The sequence below is a fragment of the Pungitius pungitius genome, chromosome 9, assembly GCF_949316345.1.
Source record: "Pungitius pungitius chromosome 9, fPunPun2.1, whole genome shotgun sequence".
In the NCBI taxonomy this organism is placed as follows: Eukaryota; Metazoa; Chordata; class Actinopteri; order Perciformes; family Gasterosteidae; genus Pungitius; species Pungitius pungitius.
In genome coordinates, this window is record NC_084908.1 from 20,557,400 (window position 1) to 20,579,832 (window position 22,433).

Below are 22,433 nucleotides of genomic sequence, written 5' to 3' on the forward strand. Positions count from 1 at the left end.
ACCTCATTAAAACAAGGCAAATGTTAACAACCAACATCCTAAATAATAAAGCTGGCCACACCATCAATGAAAAGATAAAGTAAATTAAGGAAACATTGTCCACAGACACAGAAAAGCACTTTATTTTAAATCCTCAATTCTACAAGATTACCCACAATCCTCCCCGTCCTTTGGTCCGTACATGTACCCCTTTGTAGCAGCAGGTGGTTCAGCCTTTTGAACTATGTTACACCTCCATGATGGAGGAGACTCCTCATAGAGAAGGTTAGTGAGACCAGGCTTCATGTCTGCAGCTCACGTGCTTCTGGAGACCAGGTCTGTTCCTTTGGTTTCACTGGTTGTGATGAAGGAGTCTGGACCTTCATGAGGAGGTCGGTCAGATCACAACCAGCCAGGTCCAGACGCATGAAGGCGTGAGGCAGGAAGAAGCCCTCATAGATGAGCACGTTGTGGGTCACAGCATCTCCAGAGTGCAGCACGACGCCTGAGAGAAGAGTCCCAGTCACCACTTTGTTTGGAGCTGGAACACAACAGGTCACATCAACAGTCCAAAGACACACGTCCACTTCACAGGAAACAACACAATATGTTCAATTATACTTCCAATCATCAACTTTGTTGCTTTAAATTTCATTCTACTGATCCATGAATTTTAGTTTCACAGACCTGTAGTTTAAAGACTTAAGTTCTGACAATTTAGAGAGAAAATGATTTAAAACCAGTGGCAGCCAGTGAGTTTCAGGAAACATCCCAGTATGATTCAAAGCAAAAAGGCTCTCAAACACGTTTTATTACTCTGCAGATTTCAACGTGTGAAGAAGTGTCTCTGTGGCCTCCTGGATGTGGTCCCTAGAGATGGAAACCATTCAGGGTCACAGACAGGAAGATGGAGGAGATGAAGCTCTCAGTCTTCAGCCGTTTCATCAGTGGTTCAATGTGTTGTTGGTAGAACCAGACTGTTGGAAAGAAACAAACACATTCCACAAAATGCAATCATCTGGTCTCCTGTGATACCGGTCTGTGGTACTATGGTGGATTTCTGGTCCTGATGCTCTCGACCACTGAACCACGTAAAGAGCCTCCAGAAAACCCGGCTGATTGAGGTCTGGACAGAGAAGTGAACAAACTGTTGCTTTCACAGACGTGTTCCTCAACATCATCACCTCCATCACCAATACGCCCTTTCTCACCCGTCACCAGTCCATCGGAGTATTTCAGCAGATCCACAAACCCCTTGAGTCCCTCATACTGTAACTCCACAGCAGGGTCCGTCTCTGTAGTGGATCCGGTGGCAGACCTTCTCTCGTTATCAGCAGCTCAATGTGGAGACGTTCCTACAACGCAGTCTGCGGGGTTTGTCGACCCATACGTCCCACCAGCATCTGTGGAAAATGATTCTCTAAAGGACATGTTGGACGAGGGACTCGTGTCCCCTGAATGGAGCTGCACACAGCAGCAGCCAACAGGGGAACTCAGATCATTAACCCCATCTACTATGGACATGCTGGACATTTTCTTCTGTCTTTCCAGACAAAAAGGACAACTGGTGCCGGTTTGAACGTAGGATGGTGAGCTTTGACTCGGTGGGGGGGTCAGTGGTGTCGTCCTTGTGGGGACGTGGGACAATCCCTCCACTTGATGTATTACCAAATGTCCTCAGTAACTGTGATACCCAGCCAGAGGACATTGAAGACATGGAGAGTGAGCTCCTTGTCCCCAAACTGCCTAAAGAGGGCGCACTGCGTCCCCTTCAAAGGAACTCACCACAAATAACAAACCATTTTTTATCCTTCCAAGATTTTCCAATGAGACGTGAAAGAAAGAAGCTCCTGGGTTTCTGTATCAAATAACATACAACGTTCAAAATATGACTTAATTAAATGTTACTACTATCAGTGCATTGCAGGTGCATAGAATCTGAATTATACTGAGTTATACTGTAGATTATTCTCATGTTTAAGTATAGTGAGATGACATGGTGATGAGTTATCACATGGATGCGGTGTGGCCTACCATGTGATCCAGATCGAACCTGATTGGCTCATAAATACGACACCTGGTAGACCGGTAGTAAGGTAGTTCAGAGATACAGTCCACATAAAGACCTGGACCAGGAGGGACCTCGTGGAACTATCAAGCGCACACTATTCACACACACGACCCAAATGTGAAGCAATGAGCTGGTCTTTTGTTCTGGTCCACGGAGGGATGCAGCTGGAGGCAGAGGTCAGGGGTCGTGAGCTGCTCTTTGTGGACGAGGCAGGTTTTAACCTCACTAAAACAAGGAGGCGTAGCAGGAACATCATTGGACCCCCCGTCCCATAATCAACGTCCCAGGACAACGTGGTGGTAACACTGTGCAGCTATGAGTAGACATGGTGATGTTCACCATCATGGAACCCAGGGTCCATACAACACTGCACACATCACCACAGTCCTGGACACCATGACCCGCTCACTGATGTCCAGAGACCAGATCCGTCTTCATATAGGACGATGCTCTGGTCACCGCTCTGTACTCGACCTCCAGCCTTGGACCCAATGGAAGAGTTCTTCTGTGGCTGGAAGCTCTACGACGTCATCCATCATCACGTAGCCTTTAACAGGCAGTGCAGGAGGCGTCATGTCAGAGACATCGCACCATGTGGACGGATTTACCACTGAAATGACTATTTTGTGTTTTCATGTGTGTAAATAAACACAAATACTTGAAGTTTGGATCCCTGGATGTTTACAGAACTTTGAGCTCAAACTGCTGCACATAGAAAGCAAAAGCCACACGTGTTCTTTATTCATGACGTCAGTGTGTAGTTGGCACCTTGTGTGCTTATTAATGTGATGTCTTGTGTTACCTGTTTGATAGGAAAATTTTGACCAAAGTTTGAAGAGTTAAGCAAAGTTTATTATCTTTTACAAGAGAACTACAATGTTTTGCTGATTCGGTGAATGTGTTTTCCTATTTGTGTGTCAAGTTTTGCAAAAAATAGCCAATAGTTACAAAAATGTGCCTAAACCTTCACATGTTAACAACACTTGTGTTGATGTTTCCTTTGAGCACAAAGGGCTCAAACCCAAATGACCTGGAGGCCGCATCACGTATTCCACAAAAACATTTCAAATGTCATTACTAACAGTTATTTAACTTCAATGGGTTCTGATGGACATGAATGGAATATTGAACATGAAGGGTTCTGTAGATTTGGGGGGGGGGGGGGGTCACAGGCAGACACAGCTGTAGCGGCTACTTCTCTGCGGGGTTCAGATGCTGCTGGACACTGTCGAGGCTTAAGTCACATGATTCCATGTTTATACATGTTTGTGGTTACTTTGTGTCGGTATGTGTGTTTGTGTGTGTGTGTGTGTGTGTGTGTGTGTTTGTGCGTGTGTGTGTGACTCTGTGTGTGTGTGTGTGTTGGACACAGAAGTCGCCTTTCCTCAAGATGCCACTTTATTAATCACTGACGCAAAGACTGATGACGTCGCTGCATTGTAAGTGCATGAGTGCGCTGTTTTAAACGTGGTTTTATTTTTACAAATGAAGCTCTGGATCCATCACGACCTGCGCGAGAGAGGGCGGGAAACTATGAATTTCACCCTTCTGCTCTGCACACATCCAAAGACATTCATTTCTCTCTCTCACAAAACACACACACACACGACCCCGCCCCCCCATGACACTCACATGCATGCCGCATTCACTGGACAGGCACACAGTAGGAAACCAGAACATCAAAATATTGTTCCACACAGCAGCTGACAGCGGAGTTGATACAATATAAAACTCGCGCGCTGCACTAACATTAAACTTTCATTTTAAGGTGGGGGCCACAAAATACTGTCCCAAGGGCCACGAGTTTGAGACCCCTGTTTTAGGAGAAGTAAGACACTAACTTTAAAGCTACTTCTGGTCCTGCAGCTCATGCTAATGAGGTAAAGAGGAAGGAAGCCCTGCTGGGGTTGAACAGCAGCTTAGTACCAACTCCAGAAGAGAGGAGCTGACCTCAGAGACATCAGCCTCCTCTTTAGTGTAGACGTGTTGGTGGTGACTTAGTGAATAAAGAGTTTCTGATCTGCTGATTCAACACAGAGGAGCAGCTATGAGTTCATCAGCCGGTGGATTAGTCGTCTTCCTTCTCTCTGTACAAGGTACTGTACTTCTACATTTAGATTGGGAGGCCGTTAGCACCTCACACACACACAGGGAGCTGGCTTTTTAGTTCATACACAGGTCTGATGGCATCAAACACAAATAAGGACTAAATGAACATTAACAAAGAAGAAATGTCTCTGTTCAACTTCCTCTAATCGTTCAGCAGCGTTTCTTTGCATTACAACACATTTAGAGGCTGTAAGGAGCTTTGTTCTGCTTTTTGTTGTGTTTTATTGTGTATTTGTGGTCATTTTTATTCTCTTTCTGGTTCTTCAGTGTCTCTTTGAGTGACATTTCGTAGCTTTGATCCGTGTTACAGAAAATAGATTCAGAGCCGGATGCTGAAAAGTCAGATCATGTGTTTTCACAGATATATTTATATCTTTATATTCTTTAAAGTGTTAAAGCCCTTGTCCTCATTGAGGTGTGACCTCTATCTCCCAGTATTGTTGCCCTCAGAGTTGTGGTTTCTCTACAGTTTCCATCTCCACTCTGCAGCAGACTGACCACAGACAGAAGAGCACAGAGCAAAGCACTCTTCTTCTCATCAACCAAACCCTTCTAATACTTCAACTTGAGCTTTTTCAAGTCCACAGGTTCAATACATCGCTGTTCCTTCCAGCTGCAGAGTTCATGTGGACATCGTGGACTCTTTCATTACTTTCTATAAACTCAATGATTTTCATATTTCTCATCATATCTTTTCTCTTCAGTAAACTACCAATGAGAGTGTGTCCTGTGATGTTGTTCTGAGTGTGACTGTGGTTCCTGATGTGCTGTGTTACAGTGATACAGAGTCAGGATGGATGGAGAGTGACTTACTATCAGACTGAGATCTGTGCTGTAAAAGGATCAATAGTGGAAATAAGATGTGACTACACATACCCATCTGGAATACGTTACAATGATATAAAGGACAGATTCTGGTTCACTAAAGTGAAACATGGTGAACCTGTGGATGTGAGAACAGACTCTGAGTATTCAGGCCGTGTGGAGTACAGATGTTACCCTTATTGGAGGAGTAAGAGTTGCACTCTGACCATCACAAACGTGAGAGAGAGCGACTCAGCTGAGTACAAATTCAGATTTGGGACAAACAAACCAAGAGAGAAATATACTGGATCACCTGGAGTCACTTTGTCTGTCCCAGGTAAACTTTAAATTCACATCTAGAAAACTAGAGGATAAATTTCTTCTGTGAAAGTTGACACTTTATTAATAATCACTGATCCAGGTCTCCAGGTGCAGGTGAGCAGATCAGATTCTACCTGGTTGGAGCTGACGTGTCACAGCAGCTGTGATCTGTCTCATCATCCTGGATACAACTGGTCCAAGAATGAAGAGTACATCCAGACAGGATCTTCTCTTCTAGTCTCCTCTGGTTCTACAGACAGATATTCCTGTTATTTAAGAGAATCTTATGGTCATCGTTCTCCTGCAGTGTGTAAGTTGACTCCAGTGTGTCGGCCTGTGGAGCTTCAACAACATTTCATATGGAGACACCAGACCGCTGCATGTAAACTAGAGGCATCAAAAAGATGAAGCACCACATTCCTCAGGAGGTGGAGCCGTGGTCCACTGACCAGAGGGTCGCTGGTTCAATCCCCGGCCCCTGCAGTCTACGTGTAGAAGTGTCACTCACACACTGACACAACAATATGATTCTAATCACAGCTGTAAACACACTGGAGTCTAAATGTTAAAGTACACACAGCTGCTTATTGATGTCATTCTGTTATTAATAGAAACTCAAATATAAACTATTACCAGACAGAATAATATGATGTTCATAAAGACTCAAGTGAATTCTTCCAGAACAGAAGTAGAAGTGATGTGTCAGCTGGGTGGAGGAAACAATCAATAACTCCTCCAACAACTAGAAGTGAGAGGACAGACTCAGCTAAGGACACAAGCAGCATCTAAAGAGAAGAATGTGTGGAGATATGAACATTACAAAGGATTAAAGGCTGCTTATTGTCACTTTACACCAGCAGGAGTCTCACCTGTGACACCTGCTGTGATGAAGAATAGAGAAAGACACACAAGTATTCATTCAAAGGATCAACTATCTACACTGACATCTTCTAACCTCTTAGTGTGTTTATTCATGTCTCCTCCAGATGGTCCAAGGGTTCCCTTTGTGTTGATGAACCCATCTGGTGACAAAATGAAGGGAAGTTCAGTGACTCTGACCTGTAGCGTTGATGCTAACCCAGCAGCTAGCTACACCTGGTACAAGGAGAATGGAGCTTCAGACTCTCGTCTTCTCACTAAAGGACCTCAGCTGGTCTTCAGCTCCATCCAGTCCTCTGACTCTGGAAGGTATTCCTGTGCAGCTGAGAACCAGCTGGGGAGGAAGAGGTCTGACTTCATCTCTATCAATGTGAAATGTGAGTGAAACACAACCTTCTGAAAAGCAACATAATCACTACTAAGGTAGCGTTTTGTTATGAACTTCTATTTATTTAACTATTACTTGTAATAATATGTGGACATGTCTCCTCCAGATGGTCCACAGCGTCCCTCTGTGTCAGTGAGTCCCTCTGCTGAGATGATGGAGGGTGGTTCAGTGACTCTGACCTGTAGCACTGATGCTAACCCAGCAGCTAGCTACACCTGGTACAAGGAGAATGGAACTTCAGACTCTCGTCTTCTCACTAAAGGACCTCAGCTGGTCTTCAGCTCCATCCAGTCCTCTGACTCTGGAAGGTATTCCTGTGCAGCTGAGAACCAGCTGGGGAGGAAGAGGTCTGACTTCATCTCTATCGATGTGAAATGTGAGTGAAACACAACCTTCTGAAAAGCAACATAATCACTACTAAGGTAGCGTTTTGTAATGAACTTCTATTTATGTAACTATAACTTGTAATAATATGTGGACATGTCTCCTCCAGATGGTCCACAGCGTCCCTCTGTGTCAGTGAGTCCCTCTGCTGAGATGATGGAGGGTGGTTCAGTGAATCTGACCTGTAGCGCTGATGCTAACCCAGCAGCTAACTACACCTGGTACAAGGAGGATGGAACTTCAGACCCTCTTCTTCTCAGTGAAGGACCTCAGCTGGTCTTCAGCTCCATCCAGTCCTCTGACTCTGGAAGGTATTCCTGTGCAGCTGAGAACCAGCTGGGGAGGAAGAGGTCTGACTTCATCTCTATCGATGTGAAATGTGAGTGAAACACAACCATCTGAAAAGCATCATAATCACTACTAAGGTAGTGTTTTGTTATGAACTTCTATTTATTTAACTATATCTTCTGGACATGTCTCCTCCAGATGGTCCACAGCGTCCCTCTGTGTCAGTGAGTCCCTCTGCTGAGATGATGGAGGGTGGTTCAGTGACTCTGACCTGTAGCGCTGATGCTAACCCAGCAGCTAACTACACCTGGTACAAGGAGAATGAAGACTCACCACGAGCATCAGGACAGATGTTCACCATCACTGACTTCAGAGCTGAACACAGTGGGAATTATTACTGTGAAGCCCAGAACGAGATGGGACGTAGTAACTCCACCTTACTTCAGATTACTTCTTCAGGTAAATCACACTCATTCTTCTGTTCACTCACACATTACATCAACAATCCAACTGAAGAAGTGACTCCCAGTAGACGCTGCCTTTAGCTCCTGTCCTCTACTCAGTGAAGCAGGAGAGCATTGTGGGACTAGAAGGTGAACCTGAGCAGATACACTATGACCCCACTGAGAATCAGACCCTGGACCCTCGGTTCATCACTTTAAAGCTTCACCAGCTGAGCATCCTGGCAGACATCACGTGGTCTGATGCTGATCATCTCATCAAATGATGGAGTCAGAAGTGTAGAAGGAACCAGAAGAGTCACAGCCCTCCTAGAAGATCTGAATATGTTGATACCTGAACACAGTGTGTAGCTGTAAGAATGCAGGAGCAGTTCAGCAAGAGAAACCAGTCTGGAACCAACAGAATGTTCTGTTAGCAATACGACAGTTAGCTAGCATGCTAACTAGTTAGCTTAGAGGACACAAAAAGATGGCCACCGCTCTGCACATCCAGCTACGTTGTTTTACCTTCTACTCATATTGGAGTTAAAGTTCATCATCTGCAGCAGAAACGTCAAACTCATTTCAGGTTCAGACGTTTCCCACGTTGATGAATGAAGGCCAGACATTAAAATCACAGGGAGGGGCGGCGCTGACGATCCGACCCGCGGAGGCCTGTTGGTCCTCCTCCATAGTTAAAAGTTTATATTTGTTGTGGTTTGTTTTCTTTCTCGTGGAGCAAATTTAGCGAGAAGTCAATGAATGAAAAATAAATATCAATGGAACCATATGAGATCATTTTCATATCATTGAGCAAATTAACAGAAGTTGAAAAAGTCTTTATTTAGAATGTTTTTGTCCTCACATGATTTTAATTCAAAGGATCAATTTCTAATTGTTTTTTAAATCCCTGTTTCAAGGGTCAATAACAGCAGCTGTTGCCTCCACATCTGCTGTTCTCCTGGTGATCATCATGATCCTCGCTGTCATCCTCTGGACCAGGTGAGCGGTTCAGCTTCACTCTGATAAAATGCAGATGTGGATCTTATATTCACACAGTCGTTGAATCAGTTGATTTGATCCTTTATTTGTTTGTTCATTCATTCTTTTGTCCAGAAGAAAAAGGTCCTCACAAAGCAGCCGGCCTGCAGAGAGACCAGAGAACACTGAGGTGAGGAGGAAGATCTCAGACACACACACACACACACACACACACACACACACACACACACACCTATCCACCTCCACTCGGTGCTGCTCCACCTGCCGCCTCCCCCGTATCACACCAGGCTCTTTGAAGGTTCATAGTTGCACACCTGCCGTCAATTCTGGGACGCACCTGTTGACCCTGATGAGATGCACCGTTAGACACTCGCTTGATGAAACAAATAAACAAATAAAACCGCACCTGCAATAATACATCAACCACCACACACAAATAATCAAAACATGCAAACAATAACATTGAAGTCAAAGCATGCAGATACAAACTTTAAAAAGTGGTGTCTAACGGTTACACTCTACTCATTTGTCCTTGTAAGGACCTGGAGAAGCTGTGAGGATGATGATGATGATGATGATGATGATGATGATGATGATGATGATCAGTCTGTTCAGCAGGGTGGTGAAAAGAGGCGGATCGACCACTCTGAGCTTGACTTAAAAAATAAGAATCTGTGCCAGCTGTTGGTCTGATGTGAGGCCTTCACAAAAGCCTTCTCTAGAGTAGATCCTCACTCCATCAACTTTACACATTTACTGTCCACACAGGGCTGTTAAAAAACACGTTAATCTATGTGATTAATGTGGACAAAATAAATGCGATAAAATATTTTAGCGCAGTTGACGATCACTTTATGCACTGCTAGGCTAAGCTAGCTGCTAAGCTAGCTGCTAGGCTACTTCCATCTCAACATGTAGCGTTACCCTGTGCTGCACACAGTCTGCAGAGGACACCACTGTGTCCCTAAAAGACTGGAAACGTCCTGCTAAATGTGAGGACATTGATGTCCCTTCAAACACAGCCGTTAAATGATGGAGAGATGAGAGCAAAGTGCACGAGGACAACAGGAGTCGCTAGTTCAACAAGTTCAACAAGTTCAACATGTTCCACCAGGTGGAATTCTGTCTCCAAGATGATCAAATGTGTGTAGTTTGGGTTAAAAATACACTCTTTCTAAAGTGATGACTCATTACTTGTAAGATTTCATCTTTAGAAAAGAAAAAAAATATTCAGGGTTAATCAGTTTTAAAATGTCTGATTAATTAATTTTTAAAAAATATTTTGACAGTTCTTGTAATTACAGAACCAGGCCCCCCTGCAGATGTTCTACCATTTGGTCCTTTGTACTACAATCCAACAATTAAGAGTACTTCTTGTTCTTGATGCAGATCCCAACAGCAGAGCTCTGCTATGCCAGCGTGAACTTCTCCAGAAACCAGGAGGATCTTCTCTACTCCAACATCAGGCCAGATCGCCCCCCCAGACGCACGGAGAAAGTGGAGGAAGTTCTGTACTCAAGTGTCAACGTTAAGAGTTCTGGTGCTGCCAGTCAGTGAGTCTGTGACATCTTTAGTAAATATGGATCCATCTCTGCTTTTATCTTCATGTTTTCTTGCTGTTTAAACGTGTTCATTCTTCATGGTGTGAGTTGACGGTTCTTTCACTGATGCAGGTGTGAAGGAGCTGTGGATGATTCTTCTGCTCTGTACAGCACCGTCAGCAAAGCACCAAGAGAATGAAGCCACACGGACATGTGGTGTGTTACTTTACAGAGTTTAAGCAGCTTAAACACACCTGCATGAATATGAGGTTTGACATGTTGTATATTCACCATCGTTAAGGCTTCCATCAGAGAACTATCAGTGAGCCAATGGGAGGCCAGCTTGCAGTCTGGAATCAGCCTTTAAATGTTACTAATGAGCAATAGATTACTACCTGTTCTATACAAGCATCTTCAAGTGCATTTATCTGTAAATAGTCTTTACCAATGTTGCCAATATGCTTCTATTGATCATTATTTTTACTGAAGTTGCATCACATGTTATTGTTTTGTATGAGACTGAATTCAACTTTCAGGGCCTTAATATTACATCAAAAAGTTCAATGTTTCCCTTTAAGAGCAGAAAGGTTGACTGTTTGAAACCCGGCTGCTCCATGTGACATGTGACATGTCAAAGTGTCTCTGAGCAAGACACTGACCCCCTGATTGCCCCCCAGGCAAAAATATAACGCATGGGCTATAATGCAATCTAAGTTACTTTGGAAAAAAGCGTCAGCTAAATGACATGTGATGTAATGTAACATATATATAAATATATAGCAGGGGCCTGAGGGATGAACAGCCCCCCCCCATAAGAGACCTGAACCCCCTGTGAGCACCACAAAGGTGTGGTTTTGGTCTATTTAAAAAGAAGCTGAGTTTTTTTTCTCTCATAAAAATATTGATTGTATTTCATTTATTATTCAGGATCTGCTAATTGATTTGTTACTGAAGATCACATTGAGGTATTTAAACTGTTTAGGCTTCATGTTTCTATAAAAAATAGCAAATGTTTTAATTACAAAGACCTTCAAGCTACAACATTTTGTTTCTATGTGAATTCATTTTTTGTGCTTAATAAATGAATAAAATACACATTGATGGTGTTCATTGGCTCTGCAGTGAGGTAGACGTCTCCCTGTAGTTCTTCTTCCTTGTAGTTGATCCATGTCAGACCTCAGTGAACATTTCTTCATCTCACACAGCTGCTCATGCATGGTAATCATCTAAAGGGGAAGCAGCACTTTTCATCAGCTCCTACAAACACACAAGTTGTCTTTGGGTACCTCGTCCCTCTCTTGGACAGCTGATAGTGGAGGACGTGTTTTAACAGAGAGGGATGGGTGGAGCAGCTCTGAGGTTCACAGCAGCTGTGAGTGGGTTAGTCATCTTCCTGCTGTCTGCATCAGGTACGTCTGCTTTTACATTTATTACATTTACATCTGTATCACAGGGCCTGAGTTCTTTTAGAAACAAGACTTTAAATAAGGAATCTAATCTGGTTTAAATTCAGAAAGAACACCAGTTTATTGAAACTTTAAGCATTAACCAAGCAGTGTGTTATTTTTGAAGAGTTTAAGTAAACAATAATGAATAAAATCACCATAAAGCAACATGTGTGGACAGATGTGAGAAGAGAGAACAATCATGTGACCAGTGCAGATGAGCCCAGAGTGTCTGTAACACCAGTAAGACTCAATAGAACCAAAATACTTTAAAGTTTCACTTCCTCCTTTGTCTCTTTCTCTGCATCATCACACCCTGAACTCACCACTAACTGGAAGACTGTTTTACTTTCTGCTAATAATTAATATTCAGTTTCGTCTTCCTCTGAAGAAAAAGATGTGCATCAACGGATTGATGTGTCGCTATATATATACATACACATGTGAACTCCACCCCGCCTGCTGTTATGAGTGTGATGGTGGTTTGTGGTTCCTCTTCCAGTCATTCGGGGTGAGGATGGCTGCAGAGTTTCTTACAGTTCCTCCTGGATCTGTGGATTACAAGGATCCACCTTGGAGATGCACTGCAGCTACACCCCCCCCTCCAGAACCAGTGAAGGGGTCACAGTGCAGCGGGCCTTCTGGTTTACCGACAGGCAGCACGGGCCCCCGGTGGACCTGAGAACAGACCCGGGATACGCGGGGCGGGTGCAGTACAGTTACCATAGCAACCGCTGCTTCCTGAGCATCAGCCACCTGAGAGCCAGCGACTCGGCTGTGTACAGGTGTGCTGTGTTCATGTTCACCACAAACCAACCGGACAGGAAGTGCACCGGCCAACCGGGAGTCCGTCTGTCCGTCACAGGTATCGATCCAAGCGCCCGATACTTGGGAAGCACTGCTGGTGTCTGTGGAAGGATTCACACACTGTGTGTTGTTTCTACTGATCCAGGTTTACAGGTGGAGGTCAGCAAGTTACAATCCTGTCGTGTACAAACGTGTAAATCAGCAGAGCTGACGTGTCAGAGCGGATGTCTTCTACCTGGTCCAACCTTCTACAGCTGGTACAAGAACGGAGAGAAAATGACGGTGAAAGGAACAACAACGATTGGGGGCTTTTTTTATCCTGAAGAGAGCTGGTCCTGTGCTGTGAGAGGATACGAGGAGCTCCGGTCCCCCCCACAGTGTGAGCCTCCTGCACCGACTTCCCCTCACGTGACGCTGAGCAGCTGAAGAGTTTCATGATGATCATTTAAACTGTTTTATCTTTTCAGGTGTTTACGGTCAATCCTGCAACGTAGTGACGTACCATGAAAGAAGCATCTGTGCCTTCAGAGGATCTTCAGTGGACATTTCTGCCACATATAACAGTAGATCTGTCACCTCTAAGTTCTGGTTCAGCCCTCGGCGTAGTGGTCGTTGGAAGCATCTCGCTAAACCAGAAGACCTTCGTGAAGAATCCCAGTACGAAGGTCGTGTTGAGGTCCTTGATACCGAGAGGGGACAATCCACCCTAAGAATCAAAGACCTGAGAGAGAGCGATTCAGCTGAGTACCGCTTCAAGTTCACCACACGGAGCTTTAAAGGGAGCAGCGGTTTACCTGGAACCACTTTGACCGTCAAAGGTACAAAGAACAAAATCAATAAAAGGCTCTGACAACATGCACCGTTCTCCCCAAAGATAAAGCAACAATAGCTTTGGCTGCTCCTGGTTCACAGATCCAGATGTGCAGGTGCACGTGATCTGGTCTCCTGGGGGTCCAAAGCTGATTTGCCACAGCAGCTGTGTCCCTCATGTCCCTCGCCCGTCCTTCGGTTGGTATCGCAACGGAACCACGAAGGTTAAGGGTGAAGCGTCTCTTTCTTACGGAGGATCCGTCGACCCCGCCGACAGTTTCTCCTGCGCTTACCAGAGCCGCCGCTCCCCTCCAGTGTGTGAGTCCCCCCCCTCAGGACATGACTACAGCCGCTGTGATCCATGTGATGTCCCTCAGCTGGCTGCTGAGGAGACAGACGCGTCCACAGGTTGAATGGAAGTAGATGTCTATCAATGGAACCATTTCTTTTATGAGTTTGTCTTTGTAACAAAACAAGATGTAAACACTGCTTCCTGATTCACTGTGTTTGTTCTTATGATCGACACATGGTCACATGATTATTAATGTGTTCAATATGTCTCCTCCAGATGCTCCGAGGGTTCCCTCAGTGTCAGTGAGTCCATCTGCTGAGATGATGGAGGGTGGTTCAGTGAATCTGACCTGTAGCACTGATGCTAACCCAGCAGCTAACTACACCTGGTACAAGGATGATGGAACTTCAGACCCTCGTCTTCTCAGTGAAGAACCTCAGCTGGTCTTCAGCTCCATCCAGTCCTCTGACTCTGGAAGGTATTCCTGTGCAGCTGAGAACCAGCTGGGGAGGAAGAGGTCTGACTTCATCTCTATCGATGTGAAATGTGAGTGAAACACAACCTTCTGAAAAGCAACATAATCACTACTAAGGTAGTTGTAATGTTTCCTGGTTTAACCTGAGAGTCTGGGACCGTAGAGGCAGCAACACGGTTTGCAACACGTTTTTATTTTGCAATTCTTGAATTACAATTTAGGCGTCATGCTCCTCTCTCCATCTGCTCACTACTGTCCTCTATTGGGGTGGGACACACACATTACTGTAAGGACAGCTGAGTCTGATTAGACTTCATCCCGTCACCGGCCCTTGAAGCCCCCCCTCGCTCGGTTCCCCCTCTGCAGCTGAGCTAACCCAACCTCCACAGTAGTGTTTTATTATGAACTTCAATTTATTTATCTATAACTTGTAATAATATGTCCACATGTCTCCTCCAGATGGTCCACGGCATCCCTCTGTGTCAGTGAGTCCCTCTGCTGAGATGAAGGAGGGTGGTTCAGTGACTCTGACCTGTAGCACTGATGCTAACCCAGCAGCTAGCTACACCTGGTACAAGGAGAATGGAACTTCAGACCCTCGTCTTCTCAGTGAAGAACCTCAGCTGGTCCTCAGCTCCATCCAGTCCTCTGACTCTGGAAGGTATTCCTGTGAAGCTGAGAACCATCTGGGGAGGAAGAGGTCTGACTTCATCTCTATCGATGTGAAATGTGAGTGAAACACAACCTTCTGAAAAGCAGCATAATCACTACTAAGGTAGCGTTTTATTATGAACTTATATTTATTTAACTATCACTTGTTCACACGTCTCCTCCAGATGGTCCGAGGGTTCCCTTTGTGTCGATGAGCTCATCTGGTGACATCATGAAGGGAAGTTCAGTGAATCTCACCTGTAGCACTGATGCTAACCCAGCAGCTAGCTACACCTGGTACAAGGAGGATGAAGACTCACCACGAGCATCAGGACAGATGTTCACCATCACTGACTTCAGAGCTGAACTCAGTGGGAATTATTACTGTGAAGCCCAGAACGAGATGGGACGTAGTACCTCCACCTTACTTCTGAATGTTTTAGGTTCAGGTGAATAATGATCTCTTTGAAACAGATTTCATTGGGTGTTGGTGAAAACCCTCACACATCCTTGACCTACCAGTCTTCAGTTTTTCCTTTTGATTCTCCAGGAACATGGAAATCAGCCTCCGTGTGGACCATCTCTGCAGTGCTGCTGGCCATCGTGCTGCTAGCTGCCTTCCTGTGGAGGAGGTGATCCATTCTGTGGTGATCGTGTTCACTGATGCATCCAGAACATCGTCATCTGAATCTGGCAGTTCATCCGTTCACCTGCTTGCTCTTCTTTAGGAGAAAGAAGGCTGAAGGTGGAGAGAGACCCTCCAACAGAGCGCAGGTGAGAAAACAAGAGTTCAAGTATAGAACAGAAATGTCGTGCTTTGTTTCAAAGGTCAGATACTTGATTATTAATTAGTCTTTGTTTAAGAGTTATTTCAGCTAACAGTTAGTACTCAGTAATGTTTTTGCTGGATTCAAGATGCAAACCTTTAGGATTCTGCATCTTCTCTTAAACATGCACAGTGACAGCTCTCTGCTGGATGAAACCTGATGTTGTAATTAGCTCATCAGGAGCCAGATGACTCATACGAGCACAGACTGAGAAGAAGTGACCTCATCCTTGTGATGTCATCCATTGGTCCATGGACTGCAGAGGAGTCGCCCCCTGCTGGTCAGAAGACAGAATGAAGGTTCAGGACCCTTCAGCTTGGCTTGGCTCTTCAGATCTGGAGGTCCCTCTCTGATATGGAGGCAGCTTTGGTCACCAACTAAATCTGACTTTTGTCATGTGACCTTATTTTGTGCCCAGTGAAGACTTGTAGAACAGCCTCCTCGAGTCCATCAGCTGCTTCACCGTGAGGACATTTTGTCCCAAAGTCCAACAACCCACGTAGTGTCTCTGCGTTTGTCCCGTCAGTCCAACATGGATCCGGTGCACGACGCTACGGCCGCTCCAGCACCGAGACAACGGGCCGAACCGCTCCACTACTCCAGCCTCCGCTTCCCCCACAGGCAGGAAGAGGCCCTCTACTGGAACATCAGGTCAGCTCCGCCCCGCAGACAGGACCAGGACCAGCACCAGGACCAGGACCAGGACCAGCACCAGGACCTGGACCAGCAGCAGGACCAGGACCTGGACCAGGAGGTTGAATACACTGCTGTCAGATCGGACAATGCCTGTGGTGCCCCGCGGTGAGCTGCACATTATGAATAAATATATATATATAAGAAAGGAGATAAACTTTGAATTGTTTGAATTTTCCGTTCACAGAACCAGGCGTCAAGAAGACGACGTGGATTTGTTTGCTTTGTACACAACGATCCAAAAATGTGCCCCATCTGTTATTTAGTAAAGGGATTATCATTCATTAAAAAATAATTAAAATGGGGTTTAACACTTGTTTGTAGGGTCAGTGTTTCTAAATAAATATTTTAAATACCATCAACATTTTTGTTTGATTTGCTTATTTTATACCGTTTATCTTGTTATTGTCATGTGCTGAATGGTCATTATTCCTTTAAAAGAACGATTGACTTGAGAGCAGCTTCCTCGTGTGGCAGAGAGACAGAAGGTTCTTTCTGCATCGATCCATCATGCGGCTGTGGGAACATTCATGATGCTACTAGTACAAAGTTCACTGGTTGTACATTGACTTTAAGCCAATCCAAGGGTTTATTACGCTAATATTTAAAAGTTATGAGTTAGAATAACTTTAGGAAAGAGACCTCAGGCAGAACGTTGTTTTCATGCTCTGGTGAAGAAAGGCCAGGCCTTCAGATAGTGGAAAGAAAACATCAATAGACACATTAAGGCGTTCATTTATTCATTCATTCACTTTGGCCAAATGGATGAATGGTTGTTTTAGCACCCAGTAGATGGATGAAATACTGGTTTGACCTTCACAGGTCATGTCGATGTAACATGTGGCTCAAAGGCATCTGGACAGCTTGACTCTCTTTGTGTTGTGAACCCTTCTGCAAAGAGAGAACTGAGGAGGCTCTACAGCCGGCAGCCGTTGACGGACAGCTCAGTCGCCGCGTCCTTCAGGCTCCGGCATTTATCTCGCAGGCCGTCACTGCTGGAGCACTCTGTGGGCGATGGCCAGCGCTCCACCCAGGTGTCCTTCCCCAACACGTAGACGGATCTGGTGGACCGGGAGGCAAAGAGACGTTTGGTTTGAGTCATTCTGGGAGAAAGAGGTCCGTAACAAAGCTTTGTTTCCACAAACAAACATGGCTGCCACTTACAAGGAAATCCACTGTCACATTCAGTCTGAGAGAAAATGGGTTTGTAGCTTCTACCTGTCTGAAGGTGTGGTACCACAATATGTCCCCCTCAACATCTCAGAGCCCCCCCCCCCATTGACATTGATTCATCCCCTCGAGGTATAAACACATGTTTTACTCTCAGGAGTCTTAAATGGAGCAGAACGGTGGTGACGCCAGCCGCCATCATGAGTTTCATGACGAGGACGTCCTTTGGAGGGAGGCGAGGCTCCTGAAATATGCACGTAGAGTAGAAATAAAGCCCTGGACCCCCACGTCCTTCTTCATCCTACCTGCCGGTGTCAGCGTCAGCGTTCCACTGGTCCTCTGTGGGCCCGATGATGAGGTACTGGGAGCCCTGGTTCAGGACCAGTCCGTCTCTGCAGCCTCCATGAGACATGAAAAGCCTCCTCTGACCCACTTCAACTCCTGCCTCTATGCCTTCACATCCACAGGATACCCACACGGTAAATAACAATTCATCCAATAACAAAGATGCTTCATTCAGAAGAAGAAGAGCTGATCCTCACAGACTCACCCAGTTTGATCACTTGTGTGATCTCCACCTCATATTTGTCGTAGTAACTCTGGCTGACGTTCAGCACCTTCACCTTGAAAACTAGAGCACAAATAAACCGCTGGAGGTCAAATGAATCACGTGACAGAGGATTAGTCTCAATTCCTTACTAAATATAATTAATAGGAAAGTTAAAAGTGCTGCATGTACTGCTCCATGTAGATTTCACACTGTACATTTATTCACAGATACTTTGCACTTTAGCTGCTCTCTTGCACTTTTGGTTGGATGTTAATTTGCGTTTTGTTGTCTTAGAACTTGTACTCTGTGCAATGACAATACATCTAATCTAATAGATTCAAAAGAAATAACTAATTAATCGCACAAATGTTTAATCGCAATTGATCTTTTAAATTATTTTTTGACAGGGTGGATGTTGAGATGGAAGCAGGCTAGCAGCTAGCCTAGCAGTTTGTAAAAGGGTCCGTTTGACCCCTTCCAGGAGGTCATTTAGTAGCTTTTATTTTACCGGAAAACTAGAAGTAAACAAAGATGAGTTAACTGCATTAAGATATATTAGCGCAATAATCTTGACCCAATTAATAATAAAAATCAGTCAGTTATGTTATTTCCTCTTTTGAGTGTTTCCTACTTTAACTCAAAGAGATCCATTTTAAATGTTATAATGCCTGGAGAGATTCCTTAAACATGAGTTAGATTTAGCTTTTCATTACTGAAGCTCTTAAGTAATAAGTACCTTAATTTAAAGTTGAGAATCCATTGTCATGTTTAATGCATGTTTATGCATATGCATGTTCTGTTAAATGTGATATCAGACACAGTTCTGACACAGCCGTACAAATGCGACGCCATCGACTCACATTGAACATTTACACTCAAACCTCAGCCGTGTGCTTGTGTGTGTTAAAGCTGCGAGTGTTTCGTACCGTGGTGCAAAGTCTTGCAGGCAAACGTCTCTCTTTGTTGGGGGGGCACGTTTTCACTGTCGCCCCTGGAGACACAGCAGTCGCCTGCAGGTGGCGAGCAGAGAGGAGAATCAGCAGCGATTGAGAAGAACTACGAGTAGAGACGCGTCCAGTGACGCAGCGCCGCAGACTCGGCGAGCTTCTACCCTGCGCGCAGCGGCAGCCGTTGTTCCTGCAGATCTGAGAGAGCTCCTCTCGGTCCTCCCTGGGGGTGTAGGTGTGACTGCAGCGGTGATCTGAGAGCACAAGGAGCACACCTGTCACCACCTCTCACCTGGCCTCAGGTGGCCTCCCCCTGATTGTTTGGGCTGCGTCCTGCACGTGGAGGTCAGAAGGGCTCGGTCCTACCTGGGTTGTAATACTCGTAGACGGTGACCGAGGACGGCTGCAGGAGGCCCACTCTGAAGCTCTGCTGCAGCCTGAAGATCAGGACGTCTGGCTCTTTGTGAGACACCTGGGGGACAAGGGGAGGACAATTTATCACAGCAACAGAGGACGTAGAAACGCCGGTTTCTGTTGAGCTACCTGCTGGTTGGAAATAGACACATTAGTAGATGCTTGGTTCTCATTGGAGGAAAACGTCAGCCCGTCGTGTTTTACCTTGAACAGGTGGAGGATCAGAGAGCCTCGGTCACTCAGGTTATCGACCACCTGGAAGTAGTTGATGTAACGGTCCACTGAGTTTGAAAGCTGGATGAACACAAACAAACAAACCAGTTACGTCTTAATCTGAAAGGATCCGACAGGAAGTCGACTTCTTTTCTGTCGGAGACAAACAAACGAGTCGTTTTGTGAATGACTTTTCTGTGTTTTCTGTCTATTGGAACCTGCAGTGCTGTAATGGTCAGATCTTATCTCCTTACAGACACTAGAAATCTCCTCAGCAGCACGATTGGATTCTTTTCAGAGACGAAAGCTAAAAACAGCACTTTTCTTGTCGACACTAATAATAATAATTGTACATGAGTACGTGTTGTAATCATTTCTTCATTCCCTGATGTGTAACGTCTTTCTGCGATAGATAAGAACTTCACAATGAAATGAAAATCCCTTTTCTATTGGAGACACACTGAAGTGGATCCTGTTGATCCGTCAGTAGAGGCTGGTCACCTTCTCCAGGTCGGAGGTCTCTGGGCTGAAGCCGGTCGGCAGGCTGATGTCCAGGACCACCATCCGGACATCTGTGGGTCCCAAAGCCCTGTGGGGAGGAGACCAAAGGTGCTGCAGCTTCCTATTCAGAGACACAAAGGACGAGGACATGACTCACCTCACGCTGATGCTCATCTGGTAGGATTTCTCTACATCAGCTGGAGGCTTTTCTGTAACGAAACAGAAACGAAGCAGTTTTTTTGTAGATCGAGGAAATGCAACAATCTGGATTCTTTTGAACTTTGCTTCAATGTTTCCATCATTTCTAAACGATGAGCCTTTTACCGCTGGATTCTTCAATAGTGACGACGAGCTCAAAGTCCTTGCAGGACATCTTATCGTCCACCTCATGCAGCTGGTTGTAATAGGTCACAACCTGGGGTCAAAGTGACAGGAAGTGACCCCAAATGCACAAAGGACAAGTCCAAAAAAGACAACCGTCAAAATAAAAGCATTGTACTAAAAAAGTAAGACACTAAGAAACAACTTCCTGCTGTATTTCTGTGTCATGTCGTCATGTGATTCTATTATTGATCGCACTTATGAATGTGTTCATGTCTCCTGTGTCAATAAAACATGAAAAGAATAATGTTGGTGAATTGAAGGTCGTGGCGTCGTCGTATCTCCAGAATCCCCTCTCCGTTCCCCCGAGCCTCGACTTCCAAATCAAGATTATCCGGCAACTGTGGAGAAGAAGACATTTTTTGATAAAATCACAGGATCAGAAGAGGAGGAGGACTTCAAGTGGAAGCAGCAGGCTGGTCGGAGTGGCAGCCACGTTTTACACAAAGTCCACAATTTGAACAACTGAAGTGATCACAATCAAGTGAGAGACACCCTGAGACTCTCCGGGTGTCTCTCACTGATGATTCTACAGACAAAGTGGACGTTACGTCCAGTCTCGCGTCCCTCACCCTGGAGGAGCGAGCGGCGTAGGCTGTTTGGGGGTTAAAATGGTAACGGATTTCCTTGCGTCCTGTCAACCTGACGTCCACATCCAGACTGAGGTCACCAGGAGGAGGCTTGTTTATCAGATACTCTGAGAGCGCCTGGAGCACCACCATGGTGGACTGAGGAGGAAACAGAACCCCCCCAAGGGGGTTGGAAGGACATTGTTAGAATAAAAAAATGAGAGAACGAATGCATCGAAGGAACATGTTCAAAAATTGGAAGCCCGGATGGGGACGTCTGGAAGAATTCACCCGAACAACTTCTCTCATTCTGGTAGATTTATTTGTCAGATCACAGGTCAAGTATCAGCGCCGCGCTTGCAAAGGCAGGAGCAGTTCTGTCGGCCCACAGGCCGGAAGAACAACTAACTAACATCAGGAAGAACATCATGTTTTATAACCCTTGTAAAACAGAAAAGATTTCTATTGGTCCTAAACTGGTGTTGACGGGGAGCAGGTTCTTCCTCCACAACACAAGACCCAGACACATACAATTTAAGGGTCTTCTAATCGTAATGTAGACAAAACGACCCAAGTGTGTGTGTGTGTTGTATGGTGCTTGGTGTGTCCCTAACTCCCTTCCTGACTCTCTCTGACCTTGCAGTCTTCAAACAAAACAGGGCTTAGCACTAAGAAAAAGCTTTTGATTATCACCAGACAACACTGTGTCTGCTGTCCAAACCTTCAGGTTTCAGGTTTCTGGGATCCACAATCTCCCAGGACCTGAAGTGGGGCTCCAACATCGACTCCATATGGTAAAAGGCCCAGCAGAGGTTGTACAACCTGCCTCAGGTACTGCTGATAGTGTTCTACTCCGCCATCGACAGTCAGTCCTCTGTTCTTCATTGTGTGTGTGATGCACCTTTATGTGGTAACACATTTGGGATTTTATACGGAATATGTTTTTGTGAATGTAAGTTTTAAAGATGAACACTGTTGAGTGCAGAAAACTTTATTGACATGTTTAAATTGACATTGACAAACTGAAATATGTTTACCTTAGGGATTGGATCAGCCACCAAACCAAACAGAACCAGACTACAACGGATTGTCAGGTCTGCAGAGAGAACTATTGGTTCCAGCCCTCCATCCTGGACTTGGTACACCGCCAGAGTCAGGAAACGGACTGCAAGATCACTGCAGACCTTCACACCCTGGACACAAGCTGTTCCACCGACTCCCCTCTGGTGGGCGCTACAGAGCACTGAGACACAGGAACAGCTTCTTTCCACATGAACAGCTAACCAGACACCTCCATCCACATATTGATATTGTACATATCAGTTAATGTTTATGCTTAGTTTGTGTTCTATTTTGTTGTCTTCATATTTTTTTATATTTCTGTATATCTGAGAGCAACGTGTAACCAGAGACATATTCCACGTATGGGCAAACACACATGGTCGATAAAGTCGATTCTGATTCTGAAGGAACTAAAAAAAG

General features: G+C 45.1%; 3 protein-coding genes across 3 annotated transcripts; 2 read left to right on the top strand and 1 right to left on the bottom strand.

Moving 5' to 3' along the window:
* Positions 1 to 3,753: 3,753 nt before the first annotated feature.
* Positions 3,754 to 16,509, top strand: LOC119217903 (B-cell receptor CD22-like). The gene is made up of 11 exons (XM_062564401.1): positions 3,754 to 4,146; positions 11,412 to 11,615; positions 12,154 to 12,837; positions 12,926 to 13,276; positions 13,371 to 13,586; positions 13,837 to 14,078; positions 14,856 to 15,135; positions 15,237 to 15,318; positions 15,415 to 15,460; positions 16,040 to 16,314; positions 16,394 to 16,509. Exons 2-11 carry the CDS (start codon positions 11,546 to 11,548, stop codon positions 16,470 to 16,472), a joined length of 2,325 nt encoding a protein of 774 aa, XP_062420385.1. The 5' UTR covers positions 3,754 to 4,146; positions 11,412 to 11,545; the 3' UTR covers positions 16,473 to 16,509.
* Positions 7,435 to 11,338, top strand: LOC134132729 (B-cell receptor CD22-like). Its single transcript, XM_062564503.1, has 5 exons — positions 7,435 to 7,682; positions 8,584 to 8,665; positions 8,783 to 8,834; positions 10,055 to 10,218; positions 10,339 to 11,338. The coding sequence occupies exons 1-5, from the start codon at positions 7,466 to 7,468 to the stop codon at positions 10,403 to 10,405; spliced, it is 582 nt and encodes a 193-aa protein (XP_062420487.1). The 5' UTR covers positions 7,435 to 7,465; the 3' UTR covers positions 10,406 to 11,338.
* A 407-nt stretch (positions 16,510 to 16,916) lies between the features above and the next one.
* LOC134132726 (complement C3-like) lies at positions 16,917 to 21,123 on the bottom strand. Its single transcript, XM_062564498.1, has 12 exons — positions 20,955 to 21,123; positions 20,664 to 20,723; positions 20,326 to 20,416; positions 20,159 to 20,210; positions 20,002 to 20,089; positions 19,492 to 19,581; positions 19,240 to 19,345; positions 19,038 to 19,127; positions 18,853 to 18,936; positions 17,927 to 18,007; positions 17,682 to 17,829; positions 16,917 to 17,267 (listed from the first exon to the last, which is right to left on the bottom strand). The coding sequence occupies exons 1-12, from the start codon at positions 21,102 to 21,104 to the stop codon at positions 17,123 to 17,125; spliced, it is 1,185 nt and encodes a 394-aa protein (XP_062420482.1). The 5' UTR covers positions 21,105 to 21,123; the 3' UTR covers positions 16,917 to 17,122.
* Positions 21,124 to 22,433: the final 1,310 nt, after the last annotated feature.

What these genes read in the sequence shown, in the direction of transcription:
- LOC134132726 (XM_062564498.1), bottom strand. Translation starts at nt 21,104, where the DNA reads ATGGTGGTGCTCCAGGCGCTCTCAGAGTATCTGATAAACAAGCCTCCT. An exon ending in CAGATGAGCATCAGCGTGAG is followed by an intron (nt 20,090 to 20,158) that starts GTGAGTCATGTC and finishes TCCTCCCCACAG; the next exon opens with GGCTTTGGGACCCACAGATG. An exon ending in GCTGACGCTGACACCGGCAG is followed by an intron (nt 17,268 to 17,681) that starts GTAGGATGAAGA and finishes CCGGTCCACCAG; the next exon opens with ATCCGTCTACGTGTTGGGGA.
- LOC134132729 (XM_062564503.1), top strand. Translation starts at nt 7,466, where the DNA reads ATGATGGAGGGTGGTTCAGTGACTCTGACCTGTAGCGCTGATGCTAAC. An exon ending in ACTTCAGATTACTTCTTCAG is followed by an intron (nt 7,683 to 8,583) that starts GTAAATCACACT and finishes CCCTGTTTCAAG; the next exon opens with GGTCAATAACAGCAGCTGTT. An exon ending in GCTGTCATCCTCTGGACCAG is followed by an intron (nt 8,666 to 8,782) that starts GTGAGCGGTTCA and finishes TTTGTCCAGAAG; the next exon opens with AAAAAGGTCCTCACAAAGCA.
- LOC119217903 (XM_062564401.1), top strand. Translation starts at nt 11,546, where the DNA reads ATGGGTGGAGCAGCTCTGAGGTTCACAGCAGCTGTGAGTGGGTTAGTC. An exon ending in GCTGCCTTCCTGTGGAGGAG is followed by an intron (nt 15,319 to 15,414) that starts GTGATCCATTCT and finishes GCTCTTCTTTAG; the next exon opens with GAGAAAGAAGGCTGAAGGTG. An exon ending in GACCCTCCAACAGAGCGCAG is followed by an intron (nt 15,461 to 16,039) that starts GTGAGAAAACAA and finishes TTGTCCCGTCAG; the next exon opens with TCCAACATGGATCCGGTGCA.